Source organism: Ambystoma mexicanum, chromosome 8 (genome assembly GCF_040938575.1).
Source record: "Ambystoma mexicanum isolate Mex_15411 chromosome 8, UKY_AmexF1_1, whole genome shotgun sequence".
NCBI lineage: Eukaryota > Metazoa > Chordata > Amphibia > Caudata > Ambystomatidae > Ambystoma > Ambystoma mexicanum.
In genome coordinates, this window is record NC_090929.1 from 442,215,011 (window position 1) to 442,237,157 (window position 22,147).

At 49.6% G+C, this 22,147-nt stretch overlaps 1 protein-coding gene across 4 annotated transcripts in view; it reads left to right on the plus strand.

Annotated features, from left to right (window-relative positions):
- The window catches only part of CLSTN1 (calsyntenin 1), an 842,090-nt gene that overhangs the window by 369,910 nt on the left and 450,033 nt on the right, over nucleotides 1-22,147 (plus strand). For all 4 annotated transcript variants that reach the window (XM_069610016.1, XM_069610015.1, XM_069610017.1 and 1 more), the window contains 2 exons: nucleotides 10,518-10,667; nucleotides 11,205-11,390. In XM_069610016.1, the coding sequence (XP_069466117.1) occupies nucleotides 10,518-10,667; nucleotides 11,205-11,390 (336 nt within the window). The remainder of the gene's footprint in view (nucleotides 1-10,517; nucleotides 10,668-11,204; nucleotides 11,391-22,147) is intronic.

The following is a 22,147-nucleotide window of genomic DNA, read 5'->3' on the forward strand; positions in this document are numbered from 1 at the left end:
GAATCCTCGGTAAATTATATAGACCTTTCCCATAGGAAGATTTCGACACTTTTGTGTCCCATCTACGTCGTTTTGGGCCGTGTACGCCTGCGCCATTAGGACGTAGAGGTATAAGTAGCCCCGCCCCCGCCGCTCCCTCAGATTTCAACCGTCTACCAAAGTAGTGGGATTACCTCGAGTATCTACTATTTTATTAGGTTGTGCGTTCTTCTACTTCTGCTTCGACTTTTTCTTTTCGAAGTATGTCTGGAAAGGCGTTATTTCGTCCGTGTGCTACATGCGGTCTTACGATGGTATATGAAGGAGACGGCCACATGGACTGTATTTACTACCTTCACCCTCCTCATACGGCGGACACGTGTGAGATCTGTCAAGGCTTCTCACAGAAGACCCTAAAAGACCGCAACAGACCCCTGGTTACTTGGCTCAATGACGGAGCGGGTGCGTACCCGGCATCGGAGGTAGGCTCTACAGCCTCGAGATCGAAGGCTCCTGCCCCCTTCGTCGATCAGGGTCGGCAGAGCCTCCGGCGAAGAAATCGCGCCCATCTGAGAAACGCCCCTCGGAGAAACATCCTGCGAAGTCCTCCTCTTCACATAAGGCTTCGTCTTCTTCCTCCTCATCTAAAAAGGAGAGAAAATACCCATCGAACTCCTCCTCAGGAGACTGTCATAAGTCTACCTCGAGTCGAGAGTCCTCGTCCCACAAGTTGAGGCCAAACCTGCTCCACAGACTTCATCGACGACTGTCCGGTCGTCGACGCCTGCAGTGTCTTCGGCGACGGCTCTTCCGACGGCTATTTCATCAGGTCAAACAGAGCCTATGGGAAAGATGTCATCGTCGATGGTGGCCCCGTCGGTGGGATGGCAACTGGAGGTTTTTGACCCGATTCCGCCTGAAGCCTTGCTGCAACCAGAAGCGGCTTTCTCCATCTCGTCAGCGGAGGATGACCGTGATCCGGTCGCACATCCAACCGACCTGGGACTACAACCAACTGGTTCGGGGTCACTCTTTAGTGGAAGCGCCATTCCAGTTACCTCTTCCTTACTGAATCCCCAGGCTGTTCTGTCCCTGGAGGTGTTGAACACATTGCAGAAGCTGTTGGAGCGGTTGGACACTCGGTTACCTCAGCTTGTCCCGACAGCGCCGCAAGCCTCGTCAGTCGTCGACGAGCCAGGCCCGGCTCCTCGCCCTCCACCCAGAATTCCTACCGCTTACCTGGTTGAGGAAGATCGCTCTCGTCCGCAGGAAGAAGGGGAACTGTCAGAGTCGGAACGTGAAGGGTCGGTTTCAGACATCTCGTTATCCCCCTCAAGGGACCCTACATGGGACTCTGAAGCGGAGATGGAAACGCCGAAGAGTCCAGCGCAGCCATCACCACCTGCTGATGTGGGTGCTTTCCATGCCATGATGGGTAAGGCATGTGCGGAGTTTGGCGTAGTCCCAGGAGAAGAGAAAAAAGATTGTTTTCTGTTCCATCATATGGGCAAGAGAAGAAAGGCGATATTTGCTATCCCCATTTTGGACCATGTCTGGCAGGAGGGACTGAAAACCATGCGTCACCCTTTTTCAGAACCGGCGGTAAAAGGTCGATTGGAAAAGAAATTCAAGGCTCTGGAATCGACCCCCAAGTGCTTGACGTCTCAACCTTCGCCGGAATCAGTGGTATCCGTGGCGGCGGCCAGAAAGGCAAGGTCGCAACACAAATGCACGACCCCGCCCGATACCGAAGCCAGGAGACCAGATGCTTTTGGAAAGAAAGTGCTATCGGTCGGAGCGACTACAGTTAAAGCAGCCAACTCCCTGGCTATTATGGCCAGGTATGATGGGGAAATGTGGATTTGACTAGCTCCTATCTTGGACCATCTGCCGGAGGAACACAGGAAGTCTGCCATGCTGCTTGTACGTGAGGGAGAAGAGGCCTCCAATCATTCCATTAACATTGCTGTCGACCTGGCGGAATCGGGCTTTAAGAAAATTAACAATGGCGTAGTGTTACGGAGGCAAGCCTGGCTTAAATGCACGACGTTCAGACCAGAGGTACAATATAAGGTAATGGATATGCCATGCGAAGGAGAACACCTGTTTGGGGAAAAAGTCGATGAAGCCCTGAAGGGCATGAAAGAAGATTCTGACACGGCTCGTTCCCTTGGAGCCCTCCAGAGTGGTAGGAATTTTCGTTCCTTTCGTCCCTTCAGAGGAGCATCAGGTAACTCCCTGTTTGGATCATCTAGAGACCGAGGTTTCACCAGGCCCTCTTACTCTTCCCAAGGCTACAGACGTGCAGCCCAAGCTACTCGAAAAGGCAGAGATTACCAAACCTCCAGACGACGAGGCGCCTACTCCTCGTCGACGAAGGATAAACAGACCAAAAACCAGCAATGACAACTTACAGGGCGTCCTGGGGGGCAGAGTGTCTCGTCACGTCGACGAGTGGGCACGCATAACAGACCAATGGGTTTTGGACACGATACATCTGGGCCATTCTCTACAGTTCAAGGACAATCCGCCAAGCATTCCACCGGTGTTCTCGACACAGCCCCACCTTCAAATACTAAGGCAAGAGGTGACGCTTATGCTGCAGAAAGGGGCTATAGAACTGGTCCCGGTGGCAGAAAGAGGACAGGGAGTGTACTCCTGTTACTTTGTCGTCAAGAAACCCAACGTAAAATGGCGTCCCATTCTAGATCTACGAGCACTCAACAAACTGCTCAAGAATCTAAAGTTCAAGATGCTTACACTCCAAGAAGTGATCCGTTCGATACAACCCGGGAGACTATTTGTCGGCGCTAGATCTTCAGGACGCATACTTCCATATCCCGATGCGTCGGCGTCACAAAAAATGTCTAAGGTTCGTCGTCGGACGGACCCACTATCAGTTGAAGGTCCTCCCATTCGATCTAAAATCGTCTCCCAGGAAGTCACCAAGTGTCTGGCTCCAGTTGCAGGCTGGTTAAGGAAAGAAGGTCATCATGTGTACCCTTATCTAGACGATTGGCTAGTGAGGGGGTTGTCTCCAGAAAGAACACAGGAAAGTCTGCATGCCACCATGTGCCTCCTACAACGTTTGGGCTTCGCAATAAACTTCGAAAAGTCCTCCTTATTGCCATCAAGGACCTTGGTCTTTCTGGGGGCAGAGTTCCAGACGCAGTCAGGGCTGGTAAAGCCATCCGTCGAAAGGGTTCTGAAACTGCAGCAAAACGCATCGGAGTGGAAAGTCAACACCAGAGTATCAGTGCCAAGGTACATGTCCCTACTGGGGACCATGTCGTTCTGCATACCCTTAATCAACAATTGTCTCTTCAGGAGACCGATTCAAGAATTCTTGGCGGATCGATGGGCACAGAGTCAAGGGCTTTGGTCGGACAAATTGACCATCAACCGCAAACTCGTGCAGGCACTTCAGTGGTGGAGAGTTTCCATAATCTGACAAAGGGAATGCCCTTACTGGAACCGGTGTTCCAGATGACGGTGGTGACGGATGCTTCCCTAACTGGATGGGGAGCTCATCTGGGTTCCCTACAGGTTCAGGGGCGTTCGTCATCGGAGGAATCCGGCCTTCATATCAATGTGCTGGAATTGAGGGCGGTGCGTTGGGCCCTGAAATCCTTTCTTCCGCGGATAAAGGGATCATTTGTACGGATTATGACAGACAACACAACAACAATGTTTTATTTAAGGAAACAGAGAGGAACTAGCTCCAGAACTCTGTCATCCGAAGCCCAGGAGATCTGGCATTGGGCCATTCAGCAGAACATATATCTATTGGCGTTCCACTTGTCAGGAGTCAAGGACGTGCAAGCAGACTCTCTCAGCAGGGAAATGAACCGACTACACGAATGGGAATTGAACGACCAACAATTACACCGTGTCTTCGAGAAATGGGGTCATCCGGCCCTCGACCTCTTTGCAACGAGAGACAACAAGAAATGCTCACAATATGCGAGCAGGTGGCCGCAGCAAGACTCATTAGGGGAAGCGTTCTCTTTCCCGTGGACGGGCAAGTTTCTGTATGCCTTCCCCCCCATTTCCGCTCATACGTCGGACGCTGCAATGGATCCACAGATATCCATGTCGGGTGATCCTGGTGGCCCCGTACTAGGCCAGACAAGTGTGGTTCTCCGATCTACTCCATCTTTCAGCGGCAGAACCAATGAGGTTCCAGAAAGTCCCGAACCTTCTGTCTCAGGAGAAAGGGGCTGTTTGGCATCACGACCCCGACAGCCTCAGTCTGACAGCCTGGCTCCTGATTTCTCCGAGTTTGGTACGTTAGAGATTTCAGCGGACTGTCGTCGCATTTTGCAAGCGGCGAGGGCGCCGTCCACAAACGCTTCATATTCATACAAATGGAGGAGATTCTGCATATGGTGCGCAGGGCAACCAGGTCTGGTCCCGCTGGATATCACACCGGAACACCTTCTACCATACTTTCTACTCCTAGCTCAAAAAGGCTTGTCTGTTTCATCCATAAAAGTGCATCTAGCGGCCATTTCGAGATTTACTCGGAAGAGACATTAATCAGCCGGTCATTAAATAACAGAGTTTAAACATTTCCTTAAAGGGTTGTTCCGAACCTTTCCTCTGGCGAAAAAATTCCCTCCAAGCTGGAGTCTTAACCTGGTTCTGGCAGCGCTGATGAAGCCCGCTTTTGAGCCGATGTCATCGTCATCATTGAAATTTTTGTCATGGAAGTTGGCTTTTCTGGTAGCTATTACTTCGGCTCGACGACTGTCAGAAATACAAGCTTTAGTGATCGATCCACCGTACTTGAGATTTTTCAGTGATAAAGTCGTGTTGGCTACTAATCCTCATTTCATTCCTAAAGTACCTACCATGTTTCATAAGCACTCTTCTATAGTGCTGCCGACGTTTTTTCCAACACCTTCGTCAGTTGCGGAGAAGACTCTCCATACATTGGACGTGAAGAGAGCTTTAAAATTCTACCTCCATCGCACTCAAAGCTTCAGAGACACGAGACAGCTATTTGTGGCTTATGGCCCTTCGGCTCAAGGTAAGCCGATCTCGAAACAAGGACTAGCCCGATGGGTGTCATCTACTATTTCCTTTTGTCACTCAAAAGCCGGAAAACCGCTGGAGGAAGCGTCCAAGGGCCCATTCAACGAGATCCACTTCCTCGTCGATAGCGTTGTGGTCCGGAATTCCGCTGGGAGACATCGGTCAGGCGGCTTCCTGGTCGGTACCACACACATTTGCCCAGCATTATTGCCTCGAGCAACAACATGCTGAGGATACACAGATGGGTCGCGCAGTCCTACGGCACCTGTTTCAATAAGGTAAGCCCCAATTAAGGGGTCACATCCTTTGGCTAATGTAATTTGAAGTGTAATATTGTCCTTGTTAACATACTATACGGTGATGTTTTGCCATGATAAATATGCACTATGGTTATGGAGATATTGGTTTGCATGCACACCTCCCATCTATGGGGGATACTGCTGTACAATCTATTCTAAGCATGTGAATCCATGAAAGATTCAATGCTGGAGAAGGGAATAGTTTCTTACCTGTAACTCCATTTCTCTAGCATTGGTATCTTTCATGGATTCACATGCGCCCGCCAGCCTCCCCTGGCATGCAAACCAGATACCTCCCCAGACTACTTTTGGGGTCGAAATCTGAGGGAGCCGCACGGGGCGGGGCTACTTATACCTCTACGTCCTAATGGCGCAGGCGTACGCTGCCCAAAACGACGTAGATAGGACACAAGTGTCGGAATTTTCCTATGGGAAAGGTCTATATAATTTACCGAGGATTCCCAGCCTGATGACGGGGAATATTCTAGGCATGTGAATCCATGAAAGATACCAATGCTGGAGAAATGGAGTTACAGGTAAGAAACTATTCCCTTATGGGCTATGGGTTCCTTTAATCCATAGGGTCTCATGTGTTTTTCCTATGTGTTACACAGCACCCTCCGTGCAGTAACAAAGGGGTGTCATAGTGACACCCCACCATAGACTCCATACCCTGGGACTGACTACTGTCTCCCAGGGCATGTAAAGTCACCATTGGCTTTACTAGTCCCAAATTATTAACAGAAAACAGTACAAACCATCATATTGGGGACGTACTGGTCGGGGCAATTCGATTGCCCCGGGGTCTGTTAGTCGAGGGGGCACGTCTCCGTCCCCCCTGATCGAGTTTTGGCTGGTGGCAGTGGAAACTACTTTTTATATTCGACAGCGAATATTTCCCTATGGGATTTTCCCATTGTTCGAGGCTACCAACTTTCATTATTTAATTCTCAAAGCCTCGAACATACCGCCGGTTTATTTAATTAATATTAATTCTCCGGTTAGTATTTTTTGCCAAGACTCGATTCTAAAATGGCGTTTGTGTTCTCTTCTGTGACTCCAACCCAAGTCGAGCCCTTTGTTCCACTTTTTGGCGGGCTTCTCCACAGAAGCCTCCAAAAGTGGTGCCACTCTGTCTGGGTACCACAGGGGGTATGGGAGGGGGTTTAGGCACCCTGGACTGAGTTACCTTGGTAACTCAAGTCGCACTCTTGTGTGATTGGCCCAAGTGGTGAGCCGGCCAGCTCACCACTTAGCATGTTGGAGTGACAGCTAGCCCTGAGTGAATGGGCGTTTGCTGCATAAAAACATGGCTTTGGGGACTGGAACTTCAGAAGTCGCCACAGGACCTGAAAATCCAACGAGGGAGTAGCTGAGCCGATCTGCTACGACGACACCACCGGTGGAGCCCTGCGGAACCGACTCACCAATTCCCGACGACAGAGAAGATCTCCCTGCTGGAGAGTCTTCTTCCCCTGACTGGTGGGCACAACCAGTTTACCTTCTTTTTCTCGCATCCCAGGACGTCTTGTGGTGGAATTGCCCGTGCCAAGCACCCCGGCAACCGGATAGCCACTTAACACTGGACCGCGAACTAAAGGACCGCTCCTTTTAACTGAGAACTCCGCGGCTGGTTTCTTCCCTGGCAGTGCAACGGACTCCTGTCTTCCTCCCCGACGAGATCCTCTCTTCCCCCGGACGAAGCACCGACTTGCATCCGCTGCCAGGAACAACTGCCCCCGCTGCAGTATTCTCACCACTTTAAGGTACCGTGTCCGCCAGGCCTCACTTTCTAAAGATTGCTACAAGGTAATAATAATCCCTTAACCTTCTGGACTGGGCTGGCCGCCTTGACCATCTAACTGGTCCCTTTCTTTTGGCCCAACTCTTTCTGAACCTTTTCAAGACTTTTGTGCACTTTTCAACCGTGTGACCTTGGACACATTTCGTTCTTCTGAAACTCTAACTTCACGGTTAGACTCTGCCTTCCTCACTTGTTGTGTTCTTGTGAAAGTGTTGGGATCCGTTTCAATTTATACTCTGCTTTTCTCTCCCTTTTAAAACGAACTATTAGAGTGCCATCTGCGTTAAGCGCTCACCGATGTCTGAAAATAAGTGGGGCTTTACTTAAGACTTGTCTAATATTCTTTTAAGGGAGTGCATATCTTTTAGTGACCGTGTTTTTTAACTGCTTAATATTAGTGCCTGTGTGTTTTATTAGATGTGGTTTTAAATGAATAATTATATCTCTTTTACACCAAGCTCTGGTCAGTGTTTGCTTGTTCTACTGTGTTCTTTTGACCTATTGTGAATACCCTGTATACTGCCTAACTCTTCTTGAGGGAAGTCTGACTGCTCAACCACAGCTACCAAGGGAATCTGTGTGTTACAGACTGCTACCAAGTGGGTTTACTGCCAAACACCTGTAGTCCTAAATCTTTTGCAGTGGTCCCAGAGGGAACTGCACAGGTTTCTGCCTAACAAGGCCCACCCTGGCAAGAAATCATGACTAGACCACTGCATGCGGATAATGCCTCCACAAACATTGGCATCTAAGTTTTGGAATATTGGACATAATTAAGCAGAATGTACAGGAATACTACAGAAAAACCTGTTTGTTTGCGTTTAGCAAATGCCAAAGCAACTGATCACTGGTTTTGCGAAGGGGGTTTCTTTTTGAGAAAAGGAATCAAAAGCTGTTATCCTCGATCATTCAGGTCACCTGCAGAATTAATTCTGCACTTTAACACGTTTTTATTTGCAGCCTTTGACCCGGCACAAAGTGTTTTAGCTCTCTGCCTTGAACCGACAGAAGGGTACAACGAAAGGAGGTCTTGACTTCTGCCAAGAGAAGCCTACAATGAGACTCTGTATCCTTAACCGATATTCCTTATCACAGTTAATCTACATAGAAAATAAAATGCTACCACAGCATAGTGCGTTTTTTTTCCTGAAGTTTGGGTTTTAATGAAAGGCACTGCTTTGGTAACATGCATGTAATGTGCATCCCTTTCAGAACCCTGTTGTGGAATGTCCTGTTGATTCCTTGCCAGGGACATTTCTTTAGGCATTGCCTCAGATTCTGCTTTCACCCAACAAACAAGCAAATAGTGTTCAAACTCAGAACTGCTTTGATTGAATGATTTAGGTCTTACCATTGGTGGTCCTTCCAAGAGCTCCCTCTGTCAGACTGAGATGATCGCAGCATGTTGGAAGCCAAGGTATTGCATCACAATCTGACTTGACAACCTGGCATCTTAGACCCTCCAACATGGACATAAAGAAAATAATTCGAACCTAGACTCAAACGCACAAAATAGACTTCATATAAGTAAGTTCTATGCCTTTTTATTTAAATGTAAGGTGTATGTGTGTGTGTGTGCGAGTGTGTGTGAGAGAGAGATTACCCTTTCACAGATTAGCAATGCTTTGGAAGGGCTTTACAAAGTTCCTGCCAGTCAAGGTGCCTTACTTACCTGGACATTTAATATCTGGATTACTAAATTGGTGTTTAGCCATTAACCAATACATAATACGGTCCCTAAAGTAGTCATTTGGAAATTGTCCATTTGGGAGATATAGCAAAGCAGATAAGTGATGGGTTTTGGAGAAATTATAATAACCTGGCGTTATTCTGGGCAACTGCTCAGACATTGACTTTTAGCCTGCTTTGTTATTACAGAAGGGGAAAGATCATGTACAAATCAGGCTTGGACCCACACCAAAATTGACAGGCCAGCACATACTAGTAGGTCATATCCCTTCTGCATGAAACCTAAAGCAAACAAGGGATCTTTCCTCCTCCTTGGGCATCATCAGTAAGCTGTAGCTTTGGTCTCTATGTATGGCAAGCTCACAACCAAAGTCTGGACATAGTGGTCCTGCTCAGGGTGACCTTTACAAAAAAGAATTGATAGTTGTAAGGTTTTTCAACTGTAACCTCTGGCATTGCTCTGGGCAACCCTCCAGACCATCGTTTTTCAGCCTGCCATGCAATTACTGAAGAGGAAAAATTATATGTAAATTGTGCCCGATCCAACTCCAAAAGGGTCTGTTAAGCTTACACTGCTTACTCACATAATTTCTTCATGCGACCACGCAGAAGGGATGTGACCTAGAAGTTAAGGCTGAAATGCCCCTTTTGGGGTAGGGCCAATCCTAATTTGCATTATGATTTGGAGGGTTTCCCTGAACAATACCCCACGGCTATGATTAAATCAAAAACTTCCATCAATCTTCAGTGATGTTTGCCACCTTCACTGGGATGGGCATGCTCATGGGTGCTGAGGCTGCTGCATCTAGAAACCAAAGCTACACTTCACTAACAAAGCTCAATGAAGCAGAAACATGCGTGGGGTTGTTTTTGGTCTTGGGTGGAAGGCATTGTGACCATGCGTTTTGGGCCTCCCTGCCCCTTTTGATAGCAGGTTGAACATCGATGGCTTGGAGGGTTGGCCAGAGCAATGCCAGTAGTAAGGATGAGTTCAAAATCTTCCACCCGTCAACCAATGGAGTAACTTTGCTGAAAATGTTGGGGAGGGGGGCACGACCTCTAAACGAGAGGCCCCGCCATATAAGTGTGACAAATCGTGTGCCGCAAAAGCTCTGGTTGGAGACCAACACCCTTGTCGCCTGCTAAAATTATGCCCATGCCATCAATCTTTGCTTCTGCCATTTGGAGGATATTCTTTGAACCGGAGGGATCAACAAGATCCAACATTTCAATATTAAAGAACCTAAAATAAAATTACAGGCCAAAACCCCTCTAGAGGCAGAACACCTTCTGAAGCTTTATTAGGAGAACTCCCCTTTTAGAAATGTTTGGCCATCACCCAAGAGCCAGGCATACATTTTGTAAGCACACCTGCATATGCGGAATCTGAGTCTCAATGAGGACAAACCAAGAATGTCCTGCATTTTCATTCTAACTTAATCGCCTTCCTTTTGTAAAGTATTCTGTCCTTTCATATGTTGAAAAAGATTATTCACACGGAAGGGGCTACCTATTTATCAGTGATGCGAGTGCCATCAATTAACTATAGTTAAATGTATCAAAATGTTAGAATTAGTCCATGGTAAGTTTCTATTGTGAATATTTAGTCTGAGAACTGCCTGCTTGTTTAGTATGTCTGGGGATAGTTTCTTGCCTAGTAATTATTCTTCTGAAAGCTACCCGTTTCCTTTCATGTTTCCTGCATGCAGGGTTCATTAAGAACACTGAGAAACTGAACTATGGCAAGGAGCGTCAGTACAAGCTCACAGTCACTGCCTATGACTGCGGAAACAAGAGGGCCACTGAAGATGTTTTTGTGAAAATCAGCATCAAACCTACATGCAAACCTGGCTGGCAAGGTGAGCCTGCTGCCACCCAAAGATCCTTTTCGTTTCACCTTTCCCAACTTCAATGCCTCTCTTCACTCCTCTGCCCTCACTCACCAGTCCCACTGTATCCAGGTGTTAGTTTTTGGCCAGCTTTGCATAGTTCTGCCTCAACCAACCTTTTGTACTGTTCATTGTACCTGTATAACACTTTCTTTTTCACGTTGCCATATCCTACAGCCTATTCATGTCCCTGCATCAACTTTGCCCTTTGTTCTCTAATTGGTTCCAGAGATTTTCTATCTTCCCCTCTATTCCGTTGCAATGTCAGCACCCCTTGTCACTGTACTTTGACTCCACCACCCCTTGCTCAAATTATCCTCTTTTCTCAGATCCTGCGCTTTCCAAAGTAGTCCTTAAGTTTCCTTGCTTTTATTTCTGTATCGCCTTTGCCCTATTTGAAGCACACACCCCACGCACTTTGCACACATCTGCCATTTCCCTCCTGCACCCCAATCCCTTTGTTAAATAGGCATTGCATTTGATGTTTTTGCTTTTTGGGATTTGCAGGTTGGGGCAAAAGAATTGAGTATGAGCCAGGCACTGGTTCTTTGGCTTTATTCCCCAACATACATTTGGAGACATGCGAAGAGCCCATCACTTCTATACAAGCCAACGTGGAACTTGAAACCAACCATATTGGGAAGGGGTGTGACCGGGACACCTACTCTGAGAAATCTCTCCACAGGTTGTGTGGTAAGTCTGCACATGTGCTCTTTTGACTTCCCAGATCACCCTCTTTCCTTTTCTTTGTCATTTCAAGGCTGCTTGAGCATGCATTGAACCAAGAGTGGATCTCTCCAAGCTAGTTGATTTATATTTGGTATCTGGTCCTGTTTATACAATATAGACTGTCCAGTTAATTGAATTCTCAAAGCCTAGATTGTCTTAGAATTTGTAACTTTGTCCACTTATTTAAAGTGACATCTGGGCTCAGAAATACAGATGTAAGATCTATGGATTCTCATCAGATATCACAAAAAATAGAAAGGAATTATCGAGGAGTAATCGACATGGGGCAGTGAGGTAACTTGAAGTCTCAAAACATGATCTGTGAACGTGAATACATTTTGTGTGGTAATTTAGCATCTAAAGTATAAATGATATTCAGGAATTTATATTAAACGCGGCAAAGGAGGGTTGCGGCATTTTGGTAAGCCATCGGGGAAATGTGTGGGAACTTTGGCTCTAACAACCATTGTTTCTGCTTTCTTGCCTCTGTTGACAGTGGTCATTCTTTAGGAATGTTTTTTGCACAATGGGTTTGTTGTAGAGTGTAGAAGTATACCCCTGTAAGAAGGTCCCCTGAACTGTGTGCCAGATATCCGTTGTGGCAGAAGGTTGGTATACAAAATCTTGAATCACCAATGACCCAGTATAAAACTAGAACTGGATTCCAACTCCTGCCTTATCAACCCTAGTTGAAGTGCTGGCTGCAGCCGCCATTGGGCTGTTGTGGTTCTTTTTGTATGAATTTCAGGATGAGTGCAAGTATGGGTAATTGGTGCTCTTCTGCCTTCTACACTTGTATGGCCTTCTCCTTGTTCAGAAATCTGTGATGCGCAGATGCTTTGAATGCATGAATGCTTTAGTTTCATTTTGCAGGGTCAGACTGGCATCCCTGAGTCCAGCTTAGTTCCCCTGCAAATAATTTGGATTCCTCAATTGTCCTTGGGTTGCAGCAAAGGAGTTCTCATCAACTGGGCGAAGACGCAGAATCACAGGGATGTCCCTCCAAACAAAAAGGGGGAGGGGGGAATTCCAAAGAGCCTCCACCCATAAAACTACTTGCCGGTGGGAGTGTCAGAGGAATGGTAGTAAGAAGATATGTTTTTTTCCCTGAGGCTTGTGGGTCTGTTTAGACTGGCATGCTTCAAAGGCACAGTGTCGGATGAGGACATCATTGCATTGATTATGTATTGGGAGAGGAGTGTCCCTCTGCATCTCATTATTAAAGTCTGTTATGTAGCGTATTGCACCTTCTTTAAAAAATCCAGTCACCTCCTAGTCGGTTAATCCCAGGATTGAGAAAAAATAGAAGCCTTCTCTAGGTGGTCACCCAACTCACTGGAAAGTCCAACAGCCCAGAAAAGGGCCATCTTGGCAACATATAATGTACACATAGCTAACACTACTGCACTTATGGCCAGGTTCAACTGAGCCCAGTGGGATGTTATTCCAGTTGAACTGCACCCTCTCCCATCCCCCTTCAAAAGATTATTTCAAGGGGGTAAACCCTACTGATGCAGTAATTAAGAACACCCTAGATGCAGCTGCAACATTGGTTGCCAGCTAGCGGGGGGCAATTATCCGGTGCCATACTTGGCTAGGGAGGTGATGACAGGTTTCAAGGTATAAATGCAGTCTGCCCTACCAGACAAGCGAGCGGAGGAAGCATGACTTTTTGCAAAGTAAGTAGACTGTGCATTAGAGAGGGTGACAAAAGACCACAGTACACTAAATACACTGACGGATTTCAAGAAAGACCTATCAACAGATCGACTACAACGCAAACTGTCGATTCTTTGGGAGCATGCCTTGCAGACAAACTTCAGGCCACCCTGGACAGAATTGTGCATACTAGGTTGCGTCACATCTAGTCAGAAATACAAACCTTGGCTTGCGTCATCGGCCATTTGCCACACCCAGATGAACTGCGTTAGTCAGCCATTTGCCATCTCTGGGCAAACTGTGTTGCTTAGCCATCACTCGCATCCCAGTGAACTAATACTAACACTCAACCCTTCGCATGCACCTCCCACATAATGCACTAAAGACAACCAGAACTCCTCAGCACAGCAAACTGCACGTACTTCACACCGCAAGACGTTGCACACATAACCTTGCACAACAGCACACGACGGCAGCCTCCGAATCTCGCACCAGGCTCCATGAACAGTCCGTCCTAACTGAAGCTGCCAACAGCACACCACGGCTCTCTTGCTCTTTTCCCACAACTCCCACTAACCATAGCCTCTCGACGGAACCACCAGAGCGCAGCAAGACCACGCAAGTGCCACCTGTGTGCTGTATAAAAACCTTTAACATTGACATTTAACATCCTAGCCAGCCCTCTGCCAGTTGTTATTCGCAGTGTCGAAATCGCACCCTTTCACCTACTCCTGCCTTAAGTCGGCAGCGCAGAGGCAGATCAAGAGGTAAAGGCCAAAGCCCAAGAGTGGCATCTACAACCTTCAAATATTGATGTCCGATTACAGGTCCCTGCCCAATTTCCTCATTGGAGAAAAATGTAATATCGTTCACCCACGAATGTGAGGGGATCATGTCCAACAAGTGGGTGTTTATGGTGGCTCGGGGTCAGTGCATGCAGCTCATAATAGAAACTCCCTCTGAGAAAGAAGAAAATGCTTTGGGAACATCTAAAACGTCTTCAAAATGAAGTTGAGGCATTAAAATGCCATCAGAGCTGTCCCACGACATTAGGTAAACCTGGCCATTTGATTCACTTATTTCCTAGTACCCAATAAAGACCAAACAAAAAGGCTGATCTTCGATGTACAGGCAGTCAACAAGTATGGCAAACGTGTAAATAACTCTCAAGAAGTAAAGGGGGCATTATATGGCAGTGTTGGATATGAAAGATGTATACTTTTTATATTTTAATGTTACCAGGTCACCGAATGTATCTGCGATTCAAGGTGGACTAATGCTACTTGTTGTGCATAGTACTTTATTGCGGCATTGCATCAGCACCTTGTGTATTCATAAAAGGCCTTCACACTGATGGTGGCACATCTACTCAGGTAGAACATTCCTGTGTTTCTCTTATTTATACGACTGGCTAATAACAGGAAAAATAGAGGCACTTTGATTATAGAACACGCATAAGATCATAATGCTACTCCACCAACTAGGGTTTTTGAAAATTAAGCCTAACTCTGTCGCAAAGAAAACAATTCCTCATTTTAAAGACACAATAATCACTAGCTTTTACCCCTCAAGAGTGCATGCAGTATTAACCCAGATTCCCTGTTAACAAGTTGAAACTCTGATAACTGGTCAGAAAGGTCTTGAAACTGTTGAGAATGATGGCTTCCTGTTTTTCCATTGTTCCGCACAGACAACTGATCATGCGCCAATTACAAAAATGGCTTGCAGACACATGGCCAGATGTGTCTGGCAGATGGGACGATCTATGGTGGTTTCGAATGGATTGTGTCCTCCCACATATTCCTCATCTTAGATATATCCTTACCTTCAGCTTTGCTGCTTCGGAAAACATTTTCTCCACCAGAGGGTTATCTGCTAGAGTCTGCGGTCTCGATATCCCTCAGTGGTATCCGTCTAGCGTCGACGTCATCCGCAGTATAAATAGTTCGAGCCACACCCGTTGGCCTCAGTTCTGTTTTTCTGGTAGCTTTCGCTTCGTAGCAAGAAAATGGTGCTTCAGTTCTCAAATATGTCTTTCATCGAACCCTTCTACACCTAAAACTGGCTTCAAGAAATGTCAGAAATGCAATAAGAAGATTTTGATAACAGATCCCCATCGTAATTGCCTCTAGTGCCTCGGTCCCGACCATCGGATAGACTAGTGCGGTTCCTATCAGGCGATGACCAATAAAGCATTAAAGGAACGTAGAGGTAAACTAGCGGTGGGCGAGGAGTTCTCGAAGACTTCTTTGAGAGGAAAGAAAGGCTCGGCTGAGTCTAGTGAAAGACGTCATAAATCGAAGAAATCAAGGTCGAGTAGATCTAGAAAGTCTTCTTCAAAAAAGTTGAAGAAAAGACGACACCGGTCTCCCTCAACCTCCTCTGAAGACATTGAAGAGGAAATCACCTGCCCTTCCAAACATGATTCCCCGAAGAAATGCGAGGCCTTCAGAGCCTCAATGTTCAAAATATTTGAGAATGCGGCCCAGACCCCCTCAAAGATGTCTATTGAAAGCCATGCCCCTGCTCATGCTAAAAGTGACAGGGGAAGATCTAAAACAAAAAGATCAGACGAAAAATCGTTGAGGGCGTCGTTGAGGGGATCCACCTCGACACCTCACAAGAAACACCTACCAGTGCAAAAACCGGAGGCAAAACTCGATAAAATGGCGTCGGATACTCATTCGCCATAATAGTCATGGAAGGTTTCCTCAAAGACGTCTGAGTCCAAGGTGTCGGCAGGCCACTCAAAGACTCTTAAATCGAGTACTACTTTGATACAGTCGAAGGAGCCTTCGATATCGAAGCCTTTACCATTAATGGTGATGCCATTGTCGACGTCTTTGTTTATTCCTATTAATAATTCGACTTCTGTGTCGAAGGCAAGGTCTATGCCACCGCTGAAGATTTTCCATCCGTAAAATTTTCCAGCCGGAAAATAGACAGGATTTTTTCTAATCTATGTCCTCCATTTATGAAGAGAAATCTGCAGAGGAAGAGGATGTTTCACTGGCTGGTGTAAAGTTTGGGACAAGGGAAGTCCCTGAGGAGTTAATTGACCATCATTCAGAAATGGCAGACCTGTAGGAGTGTCTACAGACAAAGTGGGCTGGACACATCTCCAGAGTATTAGTTTGAAAAACCTTACCATGCTGATCATGCAGAGCTTGGGTTACAGGAGAAAATGTGTTACAGGAGATTAATGAATAGAGTAACAATGTATGGGATGGAACAGAAATTCCCCTACTTACCAAGAGGATGATGGGACGGACATCCTTTCAGGGGGGACCGCAACAAGACCCAGAACTTCCTTTTCACATAGCTTTGAAAAGGAAGGTGAATGCTGCACCGGAAAACCCTGAGTCAGCTCCTGCAGTAAATAAGAAATTCACATCTAAATACAGGCTGTCTTCTTCAGACCCTGAATATTTAAGAAAACATCCATCACCTGAAAGTCTAGTGGTTCAGGCGGCCACGTCTAGTAGGAATGCAGCATACCCTACAATTCCCACAGACAGGGATGATAAAAAAATGGATGCATGGTGCCGTAAGATTTCTTTTCTTCGGGTAGCATGGCATTGAAATCTACAAATGTAACTTGCACCCTTGCAAGATTTACATACACCGTGTGGGAATGTATGACAGTGGCAGCTGAACATATCCCTGATGGTGAGGAACGGGAAGGTTTCCTAGCCATAGTTAAAGATGGTAAAGAGGCTATGGGGCAATGCCTCCTATCAGGTTTGCACACTGCTGACAGCATTAGGTCGTCCATGGCATCTAGTACAGTGCTATGCAGATTTACGTGACTTCTCAATATGCCATTTGACGGCTTGAAGTTGTTTGGCAGCAAGGTGGATGAAAGTTTGGAGAAGCTGCAGACCTCTTCGTGCCCCAATACGACAACCTCAACAACGCCCTTACACAGGCTCATCTTCCTGGAGGGGTCGTCCCGTTCGATTTTATTCCTCATTTCGAAAAGGAAGGGGACAGGCTAGTCAAAGAGGACGAAGGAAATTTCCTGGGGGCGAGGGAAAGGTGCTAGATCTGCCCCAGCAGCGGCAACTGTCCAATCACCCTCTACTGCAGCTGCCGCAAAGCCACTCTGAGGTTTTGACCTACAAGACCCCGTTAGGAGACAGAATCTCTCAGCATCTGGAAGAATGGCAGGGCATTACTTCAGATGCTTGGGCACTGGAAACAGTATCCCAAGGTTGCTGCCTTCCGTTTCTAAAGAAACCTCAGAATCTCCCTCTGGGTTACAACTCTGCAAAAATTCCAGACCTGCTCCTTGTGCAGGAAATTTTAACCCTGGTAGAGAAAGGTGCAATAGAACCTGTAGCGGAGAGGAACGAGTGTTGGTACTACCCATACTTTCTAATCCCAAAGAAGGATGGAGGATTAAGACCCATCTTGGATTTAAGAAACTTGAACAAGTTCCTCGGGAAGGACAAGTTCAAGATGGTTACCCTTTCTCAGATCCTTTTTGCTCTCCAACTCCAGGACTGGTTGGTATCATTGGACCTTCAGCATGCTTACTTTCATGTGCCAATCCATCTCAAGCACAGAAAGTACCTAAGGTTCGCGATTGGCAACTCTCACTATCAGTTTCGAGTTCTGCCATTTGGGTTGACCTCCGCCCCGAGAGTTTTCACCAAGCTGATTGCGGTAGTGGCAGTGAGTCTCAGGAGAGTGGGAATTCACGTTTCTCCAGCATGGGGTCTGGCATGGATTCACATGCTCATGAATATTCCCCGTCGTCAGGCTGGGAATCCTCGGTAAAGAAAAAACCAGTATCAGTTTTGTTTCTGATCTGTCTTTCGTAGTAACAACCAATCACTGGTCTCTGCGTCATACTGACCACAGCCAATGACTGCCCTCTACCTAAGCACCGCCTCTGGCAGCCATCTTCAGATTTTTACCGCACGTTCATGTGTTGGGATCCTCGTGCTATTGCTCTCGAGCGTTAGTGCTATTTTTCGCGCTTTTTCACAAAAAACTTCGATTCTTTCGGTCAAAAGAGCCTCAAGCTCCACCGATCCTACATCCGATCAACGGGGACCCGTGTCGGATTCGTCTGTGCCCCTCAAGGGTGAAGATTTCGTCGAGCTACACTTCGGAGGACTCCAGAAGCTTCTCAGGCCCGGTCTCGGAGATGGCCCAGGAGAAGGGAAGCTCGACGCCCGGAAAGCTGTTCAGGGTCTGCCCTGGATGTCAGCTGCAGAACGTCTTTAAGGAGGACGAACACTCTTTCTGCCTTTACTGCCTTCATGAGGACAAGACGCACGTGGAGAAGGACTGTGCGTTTTGCGGCAACATGTCGGAACGGACCATGAAGGACCGCCATCAACGTCTCGCCAACTGGCTGGGGGGTAAGAGCCCGTCTGGCGAGAAGAAGAAGAAATCCGAGCGGTCTTCTAAGACCTTTGAGGGCGCCCCGGCGACGGGGGCCCAACATAAGGCTAAGCACCGCGAGTCCGCTGGCACCGGGAGCGCCGAACGGTCGGGCTCTACGGGCGCCAGGCAGGGCGCACCCTCCCCGGCACCATCAACCACGAGCCAACGCTCTGGGTCGGGTAAGAGGAAGGCCGAGCACCCGGCGAAGCTCCTGGAGAGGCCCCGGTCGAGCTCTAAGGCAGAGGAGGAGCGTGGCAGTGCCCCCTCCCTCAAGGATAAGGCGGTGAGCGCACCTAAGGTGGTGAAGGCCTTGATCCATCCGACCAAGCCCTCTATCGAAACGGTCGCGGCGGCCCTGGCTCAGCCTGTGGAGGCTGCACCAGTGGTGGCGACCTCGGGGCCCAGAATCTCCCTGCCTCCTCGGAGGGAGTCTTCTTTTGTGCCCATCGATAGGACCCCCGTGAAACCCTCCGTGGGGAAGAAGAAGGGGGGGGCAGGGCGTCGTCGTAGATTCGGCCTCAATCTCAGAAGAGGAGCTGATCGAGGTCTTAAGCCACGGCCTAGGCGTGGAAGAAGGCCAGCCCGTCGGAATGGACCCCGACGCAGGTGACGACGACGACATCGTCGAGGATACCGACGGGGCCCCTGCTCGCCCGTCGGACTCCCCTCTGCCAGCGCCGCAAGACAACTCGGCGGCCATTTTGTTGGCCATACAGTCCTTAGGCTCCGAGATAAGGACGAGGCTACCGTTACCGACGGAGGAACCTCTCCCGTCGGGGGATCCAGAACCGGGACCTTCTGGTGTTCCCCCTACCAAGAAAAGAAGGATCCATCCACCACCTCCTTTTCAACCGTCGCGCCCCGTCCAGCCCTCCTCCCCGTCCACCCGAGGGGATGATACGGGGACTGACACGGCAGCGACGGGTACGGACGACGAGGCATACGACGAGGATTTTCCGTCGTCGCCTCCCGCCAGGGCTTCTCCGCCCGACGAGATCGGATCTTTCCACTCCATGATCTCCAGGGCTTCCGAGCTTTTCCAACTCTGCCCTGAGGAGAAGAAAAAGGAAGGCTTCCTTTATCAGCGGCGCGAGGCCAAGAGGAAGACGGTCCTCGCAGTGCCTCTGTTGGACAACATTTGGGATGAGGGCCTTTCCCTCCTCAAGAACCCTTCCACGACGCCAGCTAGAAGAGACCGGTACGAGAAAAAGTACCGGGTCCCGGACACGGCCCCCCGGTGCCTCCGGGCGCAGCCTACCCCGGATTCCGTCGTCTCCGCGGCAGCCAGGAAGAAAGCGGGGGGGGGTGCGGCCTCCACATCGACTTCCCCGCCGGACGGCGAGGGAAGGAAATTGGATGCTATGGAACGTAGAGTCATCTCGTCGGCAGCGACGACGATTAAAGCGGCCAACGCCTTGGCTATCGTGGCTCGCTACGACAGGGAGCTCTGGTACAAGATAGCTCCCCTGCTGGATTTTCTGCCGGACGACAAGAGGGCGGAGGCCCTGGAGATCCTGCAGGAAGGTGAGGTGGCCTCGGACCACGCCATCACCGTGGCGACGGACATCGCCGACACTGGGTTCCGCCAGCTGGGCAACGGCGTTTGCCTTCGACGTCGTGGATGGCTCAAAGCTACGGACTTCCGGCAGGACGTCCAGACCAGAGTCCTGGACATGCCCTTCGACGGGAACAATCTGTTTGGGAAGACAGTGGACGATTCCCTTCAGGCCATCAAGGCGGATACTGAGACGGCCCGGGCCCTTGGAGTTCTGCAGCAACGACGGACGCCCTTTCGGAGCAGCGGAGGCAAGGGCGCCTCCAAATGTTCCGGCGGCGGTTTCGCTTCCTACCGTCAAGCGGCCCGCTCGTCGTCGCAAGAGGCCTACAGAGGACGAGGCAAGTCTAGCGGACCCCGCCGTCGTCGCCAAGGAGGTCAAGGCGGCAAGGCCGCGTCCAAGCAGGATTGACCCGGCCGTGGGGTCGGGCCCCCACCGAAGCACCCCGGTGGGAGGCCGGCTGGCGGGCTTCGTCAGCGTGTGGGAGTCCATCTCCACCGACCGTTGGGTGCTGGACGCCCTGGCCCGGGGCCACGCGCTCGAGTTTCAAAGAAGGTGCCCGCGCGTCCCCCCCGTGGCCAGGAAAGAACTTCACGCCCCTCAACTTCCCCTGGAGGTAAAGGCGATGCTCAGGAAGGGCGCCATCGAACTCGTCCCAAAGGGGCTTCGGGGCTCCGGAGTCTACTCGAGATACTTCCTCGTGAAGAAGAAGACGGGAGGATGGCGCCCCATCCTAGACCTGCGACGTCTGAACAAGTTCATCAAGGCGCAGAAGTTCCGGATGGTCACCCTCCAGCACGTCCTGGGTCAGCTGGAGGAAGGAGACTTCCTATCGTCGTTGGATTTGGAGGATGCCTACTTCCACATTCCCATCCTAAAGGGGCACCGGAAATTCCTCAGGTTCGTGGTCCAAGGGCGTCATTACCATTTCAAAGCCCTTCCCTTCGGACTACGGTCGGCACCCAGGGTATTCACCAAGTGCCTCGCACCGGTGGCGGCGCAGCTGCGCCGCGAGGGGATTCACGTCTACCCCTACCTGGACGACTGGCTCATCCGCGCCAAGACGAGGGAGCTCGCCGTGGTCCACACGGCAAGGACCGTCCAACTCCTCACGGACCTGGGATTCTCCGTGAACTACGCCAAATCCCACCTGGTGCCCGCGCAAGTCGCACTGTTTCTGGGAGCGAGGCTCGACACAGTGTCCCTTCTGGCCTCCCCGTCGGAGGAGAGGACCAGGACCATCTTGGGCAAGGTGCAACGGATGTTGGTGGCCGACGCGGCCAAAGTGAGGTCCATCAAGTCCCTCCTCGGGATGATGTCTTCCTGCATCTACCTCATTCCCATGTGCAGGCTCCGGATGCGCCCGTTGCAAGAATTCCTGGATGCGCGCTGGATCCAGACGACGGGCAGCTTCGAGGAAAGGATCAAGCTCGACGAGAGCTTCCGACGAGCGATACGGTGGTGGGGCACCCGCGCGCATCTGACGGCGGGCATGGACTTCCAGGCTCCAGCCCACCAGGAGACTGTGACCACGGATGCCTCCCTGGAAGGGTGGGGAGCGCACACTGACAATCTGCACGCAAGGGGACTCTGGCTCCCGACGGAGAAGTCCCTGCATATCAACGTCCTGGAGCTCCGTGCAGTGTTTTGGGCCCTCAGGTCCTTCCTTCCGTCCCTCAAGGGCAAGGTGGTGAGGATCTTCACCGACAACACCACCACCATGTTTTACATCAGGAAACAGGGCGGAACCAGGTCCCCAGCGCTGTCCAAGGAGGCGCAGGACCTGTGGCATTGGGCCGTCGCCCAAGGGATTTTTCTGGTGCCGTTTCATCTGGCAGGGATAAAAAACACCATCGCCGACTCACTCAGCAGGGAGCTGCGCTCGTGCCACGAGTGGGAACTACGGCAGGATCTGGTGGATCGCCTCTTCCGACGGTGGGGCACACCCCAGATCGACCTGTTCGCGACGGCGACGAACACCAAGTGCCGGAGGTTCGCCAGCAGGTTTCCCCAGACGAGGAGCATGGGCGATGCTTTCTCGTTCCCCTGGGAGGGCCTGTTCCTCTACGCGTTCCCTCCTTTGCCTCTGCTAATCCGGCTCATCAACCA